Below are 13,716 nucleotides of genomic sequence, written 5' to 3' on the forward strand. Positions count from 1 at the left end.
TGTGTGTGTGTGCGTGTGCGCGTGCGCGTGCGCGTGTGTGTGTGTGTGTGTGCGCTCTAACAACAGAGAGGAGAGTCTGATGTCCTCTAAAAGTCGCCATTTGTTGTTCTGTGATACATCTTCATTTGACCAGCTCATTACCTTGGACAATACATCCTGCTGGGAACATAGTTGAGATGTATGGACAGAGAGTTTTGGGGCAGTTTTTCATAGTTATTTCTTTCTTTGTGATGTTCCCTTTGGCTTTTCTTGTTTGTTTTGTTATAATCCCAGCATTGTGTATTCCTCTTCTTTTTTCCACTCTGTGTCTAACTCCCTTTCACTGCCCCTAACCATTCTTGTTTGCCCCCTTTTGTCTTACACACTTTGTTTGAGGTAGGTTTTCTCAGAGCAGTAACTCTTAATTTCACAGTACTGTAAACACCATCTGGGTGGACCCAATCAAACGTGGTGAAATGAAGGACAGAAACTAAAAGTAAAAGTTAAGCATTTTGGGAAAAACACTAACAATAAGTGTAGTTTAATGCTACTCTTGTGTGTACAGCAAATGTGTAACTACAAGAGCCAAGAGATAATTAGCTTAGCTTAGTTTAGCATTAAGAGTAGCGGCAATGGTAGAGCTAGCTAGCATAGTTAGCTGCGTGTCACTGGTTGCCAGTAAAACAGCAACTTGTCATTTGTTTTTTGACCAAAAAGGTTTCACACATCGTATCACATAACCCACATCATGTAACATAATAATTAGCCTGAAAAGTAGGAGTAGAAATATCATAATAACAAGCTACACAGAGGTGGATATAGCCTCCTGCGGACAACTTAGCTGACATAAATGACCCCTCTGATAAGTAGTTGAGAGCATCCTCTTCAGACTTGTTTGATTTTCCGTCTTCACTTGATTTCAAACTAAGCCCAGAGCAATTATGGTCTGGATTTGGTTTGAAGAGAAAGTAAGCAATGGCTCTCCGTCTGCTTTCATGGCTGTGAAAAATGAGCTAGACCGAGCGAAGCCTCCTGTCTCACGGGAGAAAGGGTAAATATATGGAAAGAATTTCAATTCGCTATAGGACTGCCGTAATGATAGATTTTTTTGAACTGTAATGTTCTTTGATGTAGTAGCATGCAGTCAATAAAAATGACTGACAGAGCTTAAATGATTTTAGTATCACATACTTTTGAAACCTACACTATCTCCATTGTGGACTCTTATTGTACAATTTAAACGTAAGGAAACACATAAGGATATCCTTTAAGATCGTCACCAATTTCCATACAAAAAAAACCACCTTATTTTCTTTCAAGGATTTACGTTTGTTATGAATACTACATAAAAATGTCTCTTTTCTAAGCAAATATCTAACAAATAAGTATGTACCAGCGCAGAACTATATTTATGCTAAACAGAGTGTAAAATGTACAATTCTACATTTAACCTGCACGTTTTGTATCTTTTCTCATAACAAATAGCACTGTAGTCATTAATAATAAATGTTATCTTTTATAGCCGTTTCACAAAAAGTAAAATATCGTTTTAATTTTGACACACCCCATCTACCATGTCTCAAAAGTAAGATATGCTTGTTTGATGAATTTCAAGATTTGGTTTGTGTTTGTTAAGCTAGAATCTGAATATTTACAGCATAAAAAAACAACACCGTGAGTGACAGTGCAGGAATTATTTAGAGATGTTATCTTTTGTTTAGTCATTCGGTCTCTTTCTCTCTCCGTTTATCTCAACTCACAATCCCACACACTTACACATCTCATCTTCTTGCTTTCTTTTTGGAAGCTGGGTTAAATGTCATATATTTCCAGCGGCCACTTTCATTTGGGTCTGGATTTAAATAGGCCATTTACTCTGTAGTCTGGAAAATGCACAGCAAAGTGCTGACATGTATTAGAAGCGCATCAGACGGATTATGTTTAATGACAGGTTTTCTCGGTAATATAAGTCTCTCTGTTTCTCTCTTTGATCTTCCAGGCGGGGATATGGACAACATGAGGTTGGTGACTGTCTCTCGAGGCATGCTTTACAATTGCATGCGTGTTATTGACTTTTTCCTCTTTCCCTCTGATGTTCTTCCCCTCATGTTGTTGTTCTCCCTCTCTTATGTTCTGTTTGATGTCATTTAGATAGAGCAGCATACAATAGCTGCTCTCAATAGAGATCTTTCCAGTGATTGTATCTTTGTAATTGACATTGATATTAAGATGTAAAAACACAAAGACAAAGTTAAAGAAGGTCAACTGATCCTTTTGAAATATACACATACTGGAACAACAGTGGTAATACAACTAATACTTGAATATAGAGTAATCCATTTGCTCATTTCTGGCACACTTGCCCATGAATATACATCGTCCCCAAGAAGCTGTATCAATACCATCCATTTGACGAAATGCCAACATTTTAAATATGTAATTTTATTCTGAAATCTAATATGGTCAAATCCACTGATAGGATATTCTTTGACCTAGTCATATTGAATAAATTACATGAAGTATTGACTTTACATTTCCAAATTAGATGTTTACTATTTTGGAGGAGAGCCCTTAAGTTCTTTCATTTGTCTTTGACGATTCTCCTGTCCTCTGCTAGACTCAGCAACTTCTCCGACCCTCTCTGCTCCGACCAGAGGTATCTGTCTCTCTTTACTCGATACTGATTTTCTCCCCGTGTGTTTTACATAAGTATAAATACATGAGTGTGTCAGTTTGTGGTGGATTTACTATTCTCTGTGGGTGGAAAGCTACTTATAATGGTCTCTCATTCTAACAGGAGTTATCGATGGAGTCTGGCATCGACCCCGGACAGGAATACTACGCACAAGATTATTACAACTATGATCACGGGTTCGTATGCACATCTTACCTTCTGCTGTTTGCACATATTCTGTTGACTAGAGTCTCTACATGTTTGCTCTCCTGTAATCATAACATATTGTTTGGATGGTTGCTATCCCTCCCTTTTTATACTCTCATACTTGATTATTTTCAAGCTTCTATCATTATGCTAAACTAAAATTAATTCATAGATTTGAATTATTCTGAGAAGAATAAATAGATAGCTAAAAGTTCCCATTTTTGGTGTTGTTTAAAGAATAGCAATGGAACATGGTTCATACAAAATATGAGGTTTCATAATATATACTGTATATACATATTTACAATATCATGATACTGGTCTATTCATTTCAGAATATATATTTATTTAAGTCAAGATACTGATTTCAACACTAATGCCCAGCCCTAAAAATCATACTCCTAATATAATTATAATTTTAAAATAAAAGCTCAAACTGCAACTCTAAACAGTAACCAATCACAGCTCCAGAAACAGCATTGTATTAGAAAAAAAAGAAGAGATATGTTAGCCCTCATTTTACAACATTTTATATTTTGTACACACACTAGTTTTACCAAGAATGACACACATTATAAAGATACTGAGGGCTAGGAATCCAATCTCCTCTAGGTTTTTATCTTTGACCTTTGTCCTCAACATTAGTGAAACATCTGTCCTCCTACACTAGTGATATTTGTGTCCAGCTGAGCCTGGTGTCCCTTTGGCTGTTGCTTTGGTTACCGCTGATCGCATCAGTAACACAGCACGTTACGCCTGGGATCCTGACACCAGTGACCTGCCTCATACCAACCTAAACGCAATATGTGTGGTTAAAGTATTTTTGAACGACAGGAAGTCAAAGGAGCTGAAGGGATCTTTCTGTATGTGCATGTACTGAACGTGTGTGTGTGTTCCTTGGATGCCAGTTAAAAACACAGGAAATAACGTAGAGAAATGTAAAAATATTAAACAGATACAATAGTTTAAAGTGTACATAAACAACATATTTGATGACCTTTTGCAAGTGTGTGTGTGTGTGTGTGTGTGTGTGTGTGTGGGTGTGGGTGTGTGTGTGGGTGTGTGTGTGTACATGTGTGTTTGTGGGTGTGTGTGCACATGTGTGGGTGTGTGTGCACATGTGTGTCTGCATTATTCTGCAACCACGCTGCTATCTTCGATGCATTGTGTCACTCTTATAATTTTAGCTGCAGACTCCGGGTAACTTGATTTTATACACCCACCCACACTTACACAAATACACAGTAGTAGACACACATACCCTTTCACTTTCACAATCACACACAATGTTAGAGTGTAAACACACACACACACACACACACACTGCTAATTCTCTCTGCCTAGCATTGCGATACTGTAGCAGCTAATCAGGCAGCCAGCCGTGGAGCAGACAATGGGCCAGATGCTGTTGGCTTAGAGCAACATCCAAAAAGTCATGTCTGACTCTGAACGCACACAGGAGCAGGAAATTAGACTCTGTGACCCCACAGGAATCAGATCTAATCACTTCATTTGTCTCAGTTGTAAAATGTCCGCTTTTTTTCCAAGACTATGCTAGCAAATGCTATACTGACCTCTCAGGTTTTCATGTTTTGTTTTTGGGAACAGCTTTTCCGCTGATTACTTCCATAGCTATACTAATCCATTTGGAAGGATGTTCCATAACCTTTTGACCTTTTTCTTTCATCTGTCTTCAAAAGACGAGATCAAAATTGGATTTTCTCTGCATGTGGGAACGTTGCCATCTGCCATTGGCATAATTCTGATTGGATTTATACAGATGCTGGAAATAACTCGAACCGTTTGTAGCACAGGGCTAATGTTTTGCAAAACAAAAAACACAACAAAACAAGCCAAATTATTCTTGCCCTGTAGTCAAGAGCAAAATGCTTAACTGTACGCGCCACTGAGCAATAAGGGATTAAATCTTGCTTTTTCAAAATCATTATTGGCGTGGGTGTTGAGCAGTGTGTCAGGAAGCTGGTTAGGGCACCCACACGAGAAATATACGGTGAGGAGAGTCAAATCTGGCAGTGGAAATGCAGCTTTCAATCTTTTAAACAGGAGCAGGATAAAGGTTTGTACATAACGATACTGTATGTGTCCAACTTGTTTAAGGCTGGGAACAAGTTGTACGAAGACGTTTTTTGGGGTTTCACACTAAAATGCTGAGTAAATGGATACCACACTCATGTTTCTGTGCATTTCAAATGAAGCTGCACCCATTCATCTTAGCTTAGCCTATAGCTGGAAAAGGGAGAAATGGCTTTCTTCATCCAATAGTTACAAATTCCACTTGCCAGCAAAGTAAAAACGAGTTAGGATTTTGCTTGTTTTGTGCTGAACTATTTTTTCCTCACCAATAATATATCCAATACTCTCATGGTTACAGCTTCATGTTTTTTAGACAGAAGGTCAAGAGCAGCTCCTGACTCTTAGTCCCTGGGATGTGTTAAGCTCCAAAAACATTTGGTTTTACAAAAGCACTTTTCTATTGAGCCCCCTCTGTCTGATACATATTTCAATCCCTTTGCTTGTGTCGAAGCCCATGCTTTGATGGTTCACCTTTAAATTGACATTGTTCCTGTACAATGAATGGACTCAAAACAAAACATGAGTAATAATATTCTTTGTCATGTTTCAGCCTGTGGGATCATGTGTCTAGCTGTGACTGATCATTAAACAATCATTTAGCATTTGGAGACCCCTCCTGGAACAAGCATGTCATCCAATTTGGTCCGGACACACACAGCTACAAAACACACCATGGAGTCTTGGCTGTGATGCCAGTCATTCTGGCAGCTTTGAACCGATTCTCAGTTTATGAGTGTCCCCTAGTGGAGACATGGACAGGGGGAAGGGTGAGAAAGAGTAGTAAAGGGAAGAGGAGAGGGGGGAAAAGACCACTCTAAGCAAAGAGTTAGCCTTTTAGTAATTTGATTGTGTGTGCACTTCAGTTTGAGTCTGCGGGGACTGTGAAATCCCATGAGCACGTTTTAGTGGAATGTTAAGACTCATTACATCAGCCTGCGGTGGCAATACTGTACGCATCATAACTGCAACATTTATGAATGCCCTTCCATTGTTTCTCCTTTCTTTCCCTTGCCTCTTTTTTCTTTTACACACCTCCACGTCCCCTTCTTCTCACCCACACACATACGTCATTCACTCTCCTCTTCCATTTTTGTATTACTTGTCTACTTATTGTAATGGGAGGGCAACTTCTCCCCCCCCCCCCCAGTTGACTGTAAGTGAGTGATTACACGAGAACACTTTTCTGTACAACTCGGATTGAGCCAAACAACTTCCCGCTGATGTGTTACTTTAATCACACTGGGACATGGTTTGCAGAATAGCATTTGTTAAGATGTGTTGTTTGACCCACTAGCTCCCAGAGTTTTTGCTTCAGGGCACAGAGCCCAAGTGGTGATGCACAACACAGTTTGTTTGGCCGGTAGATCCAGGCAGCGCTTCTGGCAACAGAGAGACAAAAGGGAGGGGAAATGGATACCAGTGTTTCTTTTTCAAATGTCTTCTGGCAACAAAATGCTCTTTTTGCGAGTCAGCTTTGCTTAAGCAAGTCCTTACACACTGCTTATCAATGGAGTCAAACGTCAGGGCCGTCAAGTGTGCTATTGCTTAAGTGGTTGTTCATAAGCGTTAGCCAAATGCAACCGTTTTGTTTGTGAAGCACATTTCTCTCCTGTCTTAATTTCTGATTGACTGAAACTGTTTTAAAACATCACAACTTCCATTTACTTATTTATTATATCTGTAGGCGTGACCTGTGGTGTGGATCATGTTTTCAGCAGTGCGTGTGTCTTGCTCAAGGACCTGTCATGGTTTTGGTGATTGAATTGACTGCCCTGCGCGCTTCTTATTTATTCTATCTGTAATCCTCTGCCTTCTTTTTCTCTCCTTCCTTCTGTCCAGGTATGAGCTTCCTCAGTACGGCAGTCGCAGGAAACTGATTCCACCCTCCGGACTATACGATGAATACGGAGAAGTGGTAGTTGATGACGACGGCAGCTACTACTACAGCCCACAGGAGTCTGAAGGAGAGGTAAAGACAATGAGCTCCTGCAGAAGCACAACAGCAACCTCTAGATATTCACTAACACAGGATAGTGCCGGCACAAAGGCTGTGTGAAGAGGAGAAAGTGTGTATCCCTGAGATAAGGAATGATTTTGCATGGTAGAATGTACACACTTTTCTAATAGAGACAGTAATGTTGTGAAAGTGTAGTTTATAGTTTAGGGAGAAAAAAAAGGGTTCCTTTCTTGATCACTAACACGTTCTCCAAGACATGATCACTCTGATAGACTGTCAGGCCTCATTTCCACTGCATGGTTCAACTCCCATTTCATTTCCTCTGCAAATAATACCTCATCAGGTTCGCCATACAAAACTGCTGTGATATCATCACCAACGTGATACTCGCTGCCTCCTTTCATTGCCCACCAGACAGAGGAGCGTCAGAACTTTGTCTATTGTATTGTTTGCAAAGTGTCTTTTTGAAAATCTAGTTCAAATGAATAAAAACATTTCTGTAGTAACTGACGGTAGCTTTGCTATTTAAAAAAAATTGCCGGGTTTAGGCAGGAATGGGCTACGTTTAAACTCCACCTTGTAGAATCGGCTCAGCTGAACCAAAATGTACCAGGTAACAAAAATAATGTACCAAACAAAGTATATCCAAGCCGTGCCATGCAGTGGAAATAAGGTATTAGACTGCTTTGATGGTTGGGACACGAACATTTGTCAATTCAAATTACTTGTTAATTCAGAAGATGTTGCCGTTTGAATGACTCATGCTGTTCCTTTCCTAAATGTTCTTCATTTGGTTTTGGACTAATATCATGACGACAGGTGAGGAGACACATGCAAGGAGGTAGATTATTCCAACACCCTGCCTACCTCCAGCCACGTCCTCCAAATTCTCACGGGTCACCAAGAAAGACCCCAATAGCCCCAGGAGCTGAGGGCGACAAACACCAACCGTCAGAGGGGGGTACACCCACAAACGAAAAGCCCAAGAGCTCAAGTGCAGCCGCCAGGTTGAAGGCTGTGATGAAGGTGGGCAATCTGCTGTCCTCTGGTAGTAAAACATCTGGACAACCCCCTGCCATCCACCTGCCTTGGAACAAAGCCAGAGTCAGACCGGTGGAAGACGGGGAAGGATGTAGAAATGAGGAAAGAGTGGGAACAGGATTTGAGCGAGGGGGAGGAAGAGATGCAGCAACAGAAAGAGGAGGAATGGAAACATGTGGAAGGAGCAACAGAGGTGGCGTGACGAACAATGGCATGAGAAATGCTGAAGGCGTCAGGCCAGAGAACAGGCCAGAGCTCCCTGGCCACTTTTCCAGCATGGATGGCAGCACGGTCATCAATGGGAGTTATTTCCAGTCGTTCGGAGAAGCCAGAAAACCCCCACCAGTGAAACAAAAGCTGAGCGAGGCCCTGAGTCTTATCTCCCTCACCAGAAGGCTCCAGGGACCCGCCAGGGTGGGAGACGAACAGTGGAGCGATGTGAAAAGCTGGGAAAGAGGGGAAAGGAAGAGTAGGAAGATGAATGGCTCCATAGGAAATATGAGTGTTTCTGCATCGGTGTCAGAGAGAGCCATGGGGGAGGAGAGGAGGAGGTGGGAGGGCGAGGTGGGAGAGCTGAATCGTTCCTCTGAGGTATGGTGGGAGAGGGAAAAACGATGTCACGACTGTGATTCACAAACAGGAAGTGGCAGCAAAGAGTCTCCATCAGAATATAGTCCCTCCGACGCGAGCAGCCCCACCTCTTCAGTTACAGCCGAGCACAGCAAGAACGAATCTGACGCAGAAACAGAAAAGGAAGAGGGAACTGATCGGGAGTCGGAGAGTGGGAGCCAGCGGGGGGGAGGGTGGGAGTCAGGGTTGGAGAGTGAAGATGAAAGGAAAGAGTTCAGCAGAAAACGCTCAAAAGGTAGTTCTAGTGCCTCTACGAGAAGCAGCGTCGGTGGCAAGAGAAGAAGAAGAAGTGCCAATTTAAAGAGCAAAAGTAGACAGCGAGAGAGAAGCAGCAGCGACTCTCAAAGATCACGATGTTCAGGCTCTTCAGCTTCTAGTTCAAGGCCCAAAACGTCAAGACACTCCCGTTCCTCACAGGACACAATAGAAGAAGAGAGCGAGGAAGATGAGGAATCAGCAGAGGAGGAGGATAAAGGAGGGAAAAGCGCTGGATCGCGAAGATCCTCCACGAGCAGGCACAACGTCCAATCAGACATCAGCTCCGGTTTGATGGACACCTCCGATGACTTATCACCCATCATCGAGGACACAGAGGAGGAGGAGAAGAGCAGCGGACATGGCGAAGGAGGAGGAGACGAGGAAGAGGAAAAGGGGGTTTCTGAAAAAGAGCCCACAGATTGAAATGCAGATGAGGCCTCAGCCCCCGCCCCCCCCCCCCCCGCAGATTACATGCTTTGCCACTGAGTAAGATCTTGTTGAAAATGCCTGGTGTGCAGTCATTACCTGTGTGGAATCTATTACTATAATCTCTCTTGTTTGCTGTGATTTACATCCACAGGAGTTTACATTGCCTGCATGTCCTTCTTAGTCTCTCTTGTTGTGGCTTTCCAATCAGACGTTCCTCCTCTCCCTCCCTCTCTCCTTCTCTGATAGAACTGGTTGGTTTACTTCCGTAGATTTCATTTCCCTTTTGTGAACGCTCAACTTCCTGCTGGCTCTTTTCTCTGATGCTGTGGCTGAAAGATTGTTATTCACCGACCTGTCTTTGTTCCACCGAGCTTCTTACATGAGTCATTTCTTCATTCTCCCTGTATCAGTGAGTTCTTCTAATACCTGTTATCTGCAGGAAGGAGAACATACTGTCTTTTCTCTGTAAGGATGATCATATTCTTTCTACCTTGCTCTCTGGGTTAAATGGAAAAACTGAGTGTCAATCTGAGAAGTTATTTTCTTGGCAGACATTTTCTTCTTCCACAATGTGCACTGCAGTGTTTGCTCTGACCTAACACAGAGATGTCATAGTGCTTTATGTTACAAGGAGAAACATTGCAGATATAAGTGTATTTCAAAAAGCACTGCTTTGAATCGCTTTCCCACCCAGGAAAACATTCTGACCTTTTTTGCTGTGAAGTGTGTTTGCAGTGTCAGTGAACTTTAACACTCTTTTCAAATCGATAATTTTTTTATTTTAAAGGACAAACATCTCAAAATAAAAATTGTCACGGATTATATTTTTGACTTACATGACCTTAACATTAGTTGAAGACGTTCTTTAAGGTCACCTATTATGCAAAATCCACTTGTTCATGTCTTTTATACATAAACATGTGTCCCCTCTGTGTAAAGAGATTCTGAAAGTTTCTGGAAAAAAGATTCTCTCTCTTTTTGTCCTGATCCATTTATATAAAAACCTGTCTGAAAATGAGCTGATCAGATTTTGGCCACTTTATGATGTCATAACGATTTTTTGGCTTGTGTAACCATTAGCCAATCACCAACCAAGGTAAACCCCCCCCACCTTATCACCTGAATCTCCTCCTAGAGCACCATTGTGTTCTTTTTAACCAAATATCTCTCAGAGGGGCGTGGGGGAGTGGCTCCTTATTTTCATCTAAAGTAACAGACAGAGAATCAGCACTTTTGAAACAGGGCTGAAACAGAGGGGATTATGGGATGCTGCAATGATCTGTTTGGTATTTGGAGCCAAACACTTCAGAGACATGTTTTGTATATATCTGAGACCTATAATATATTGATGAAAAACAGTATAATAGGGGACCTTTACATTTTTTTAAAAAGATACACATTCTCCAACATTTTATCCATGTACACTAAAAGAAAACGCCCTAAGGATTATTTATTTTTAACTTGATTAAATTCAGTGGACAGTTTTCTGACATTTGTTATCTTTCTGTTTTTCCAGCCGGGCAACAGAAAGCGTCGAATCAAGTTGGTGGTGGACCGGGAATATGAGACCAGCTCCACCGGAGAGGAAAGCCTGCCGGACACGCAGCGCAGCCGCCTCCCCCCCACCCTCAACAGCCACAGCAATGTGAACGGCAGCATCTACTTGGCCCAGAACGGCTCCATCATCCGCACCCGACGCACAGTGAACGCCACATGTACCACACACACGCACAGCACCACCATGAACAACAACCTCAAAATCCCCTCGCCCGTCTTCAGCTCACGGCTGGCCAAGCACTTTAAAAAACTGGACAAAATGGCCGCCACACTAGAGGAGAGAGTTCCCCTGAACAACCCCCTATCACCAGCGGACAGCGGGGGCAACACGCTGCGCACTTTCCAAAGCTCGGGGATGATCGCCTCGGCAACGGCCACTTCCTCTTTCTCCAACACTGACAACAATAAGACGCTGAGTACGTTTAACACCCGACAATCCAGCGCTTCGTTAGGATCCAGCACAAGCAACACGGGCCCCGACAGCGTGGAGTCTAAGTCAAACCTGCTCAGAGAGGCTCAGAGCGGCAGGGAGACGCCTCAGGGCCCGGGGGGGAGAGAGGAGCTGGGAGACGGGGAGAGAGAGACGCAGGTGGACGTCTGTAGTGACGACGCTGGGCTGGTTGTGGGGGAGCCGTTGGAGTGTCCGAGTGACAGAACGCTGTCCGACGAGGAGGAGTTGTGGATGGGCCCGTGGAACAGCCTTCACATACCCATGACTAAACTCTGATTGAACCACTGTGCTCGCTCCTTATTGCCAAGATCATTAACGACATTGTTTCTGTTCATTAGTCGTGGAACTAATGGGGATGCTCCAATCCAACTTGATCTAATGATCAGATCAGCTAAAAAGGTGAATTAGCATATCCTGGGGTTTAATGTGAATTTGACTAAGAAGTAAGATTCATAACATATCAACTTAAAGATTTCATTTGTTTTTTTTTAAGGAAGAGTGAGTAGGATTTAGTGGCATCTAGTGGTGAGGCTGCTTACCCCTCTCTTTGCAAGCATGTTGGAGAACTACGGTGGCCTTCAGGTAAAAATGTGAAATGACTTCTCAGGTGCCAGAAATGGTCCGTTCTGGGCTTCTGTAGAAAACATGGCGGTGTAACAGACCTGCTCCCTGTGCAGATATGAAGGGCTCATTCTAAGATGACGGGAAAAAAACATTCTTTTCAGGTGATATTTACTTATAATGAATATGATTTTACATTTCTACCAACACATCACGTAAACCTACAAACTCGACCTCTAAATCCAGACAATTGATCAAAATAAATGTAAATGAGCAATTAGTCAGCATCTGATTGACTTTTTGCCAGGTAACTAATTAAAACATCTTGTTTCTTAACTCAAATTCCCAATCAGAGCATCCCTTAAAGACACGTGATCTAAGAGCTGCCACACCTTTGGACAACTGGACCTAGATTGAAAGGACTTGTTATATTTCTACTTTTTAAGAGATAATGAAAGAAACTTGAGGAAGAGATGAACTTTGTATGGCCCTTTAACCGACTGGTGTCTGTATAGAAGCGCACTTGTTTCATTCAGGATTACAGCGACTCATCTTGAATATGTCTGACACTTTGCATTGACACATGAAGTCTTGTATTGTTCAGAATTGCCTTTGTATCCTTGTCAAGTTGCTTGGCAAACTTTATCCAAATAAAAGACTATTTCATCCATTGAAACGTGGAGTTTGGCTAACTTGGTGATGTGTCTACTCTATCTAGAAGTAACCAGAGATAGCTGTGCTAAAATAAGGCTTTCTTAAGGTCTAATGGAGTGTATGGATTAATGGGTGTTTTAACACTTTTTACACTTTCTCACAAAGAGTCAAGTGATTGATGGCGCTCTGAGAGACTATCTACCTCTCGGCATAATTACAACTTAAAGGTGGGGTAGGTAAGTTTGAGAAACCGGCTCGAGATACACTTTTTGTTATATTCCATGGAATGCTCTTAACATCCCGATAGCAATAAATATCTTAAGTGCTTTGACAAAAAATCCATAAAAAATATCATCTGTGGAAGCCGTAGTACTGTAAAAAGTACGACCAATCATTTTAGCCGGCCCGGCTAAAATAACTGGATGGCCTACCTGCCTGTCGGCCTTCCATCGGGGCACAAACTTATCTCGTGCCCTCATTGGTCATGTGCGCGTTCGTGTGTGTTGGAGGAGGGGCTCTAGGAAGTGGCAGATTTTTTCCGGCTGTGTATTTTCAAATTCTAGCGATCTCGAGCTGGTTTCTCCAAAATTACCTACCCCACCTTTAAGTGTCATATAAAAAAAGCGAGAATATCCCAATTTTGAGTCTCTATCAAAAGTGTTCCTGTTTTGCTTAAAGAGGTCATTTTAAATCCCCTAATCCCACTAAGAGATTCTCTGTAAGGAGCAGGTGGATCATTCTCCCTCATAAAAGTTCATCATCATAAAGGTGGGAGAACTTTTTAATTGTGAACCACATTACAGTGAATTATGTCATTTGAAGTCTGGAAGAAGCTGGACCATTAAGCTGCAAAATGACCAGTTTTTAACTCTCACATTTAATTTGCTGACTGCATAATTTCGCACTAAGGAACCCAACAGAGGGTGCCACATTATCGGCGGTGATATTTGAAACCGAGTGCTTCTTATTAGCCGGAATTAGCAGACTGTACAGAGGAGCAATATTTTAAACAGTTTCTGGAAGAAAGGGCACGCCTGAGCCGCTGTTACTGATTCAACTAAATGAGCTGATTATGTCCCCGACTTCTGAGTCGACTGTGCACATCTGAGGCAGATGAACATGGCTCATTAATGTGAAACAGATGCAATAGATATGATTGGTGGCTGAAATGAGGTTGGAAAGGGTATTTCTGATTTATCATGTATGTTTTAGTCCAAATGTTTT

At 42.1% G+C, this 13,716-nt stretch overlaps 1 protein-coding gene across 1 annotated transcript in view; it reads left to right on the top strand.

Moving 5' to 3' along the window:
* LOC117473793 (protocadherin-15-like) overlaps positions 1 to 12,515 on the top strand; it is a 138,240-nt gene extending 125,725 nt beyond the window's left edge. Inside the window, exons 35-39 of the mRNA XM_034119670.1 lie at positions 1,979 to 2,000; positions 2,597 to 2,635; positions 2,777 to 2,850; positions 6,794 to 6,923; positions 10,786 to 12,515. Of these exons, the coding sequence (XP_033975561.1) occupies positions 1,979 to 2,000; positions 2,597 to 2,635; positions 2,777 to 2,850; positions 6,794 to 6,923; positions 10,786 to 11,553 (1,033 nt within the window). The 3' untranslated portion in view covers positions 11,554 to 12,515. The remainder of the gene's footprint in view (positions 1 to 1,978; positions 2,001 to 2,596; positions 2,636 to 2,776; positions 2,851 to 6,793; positions 6,924 to 10,785) is intronic.
* The last annotated feature ends 1,201 nt before the right edge of the window (positions 12,516 to 13,716 follow it).

Source organism: Trematomus bernacchii, unplaced genomic scaffold, assembly GCF_902827165.1.
Source record: "Trematomus bernacchii unplaced genomic scaffold, fTreBer1.1, whole genome shotgun sequence".
Classification (NCBI taxonomy): domain Eukaryota; kingdom Metazoa; phylum Chordata; class Actinopteri; order Perciformes; family Nototheniidae; genus Trematomus; species Trematomus bernacchii.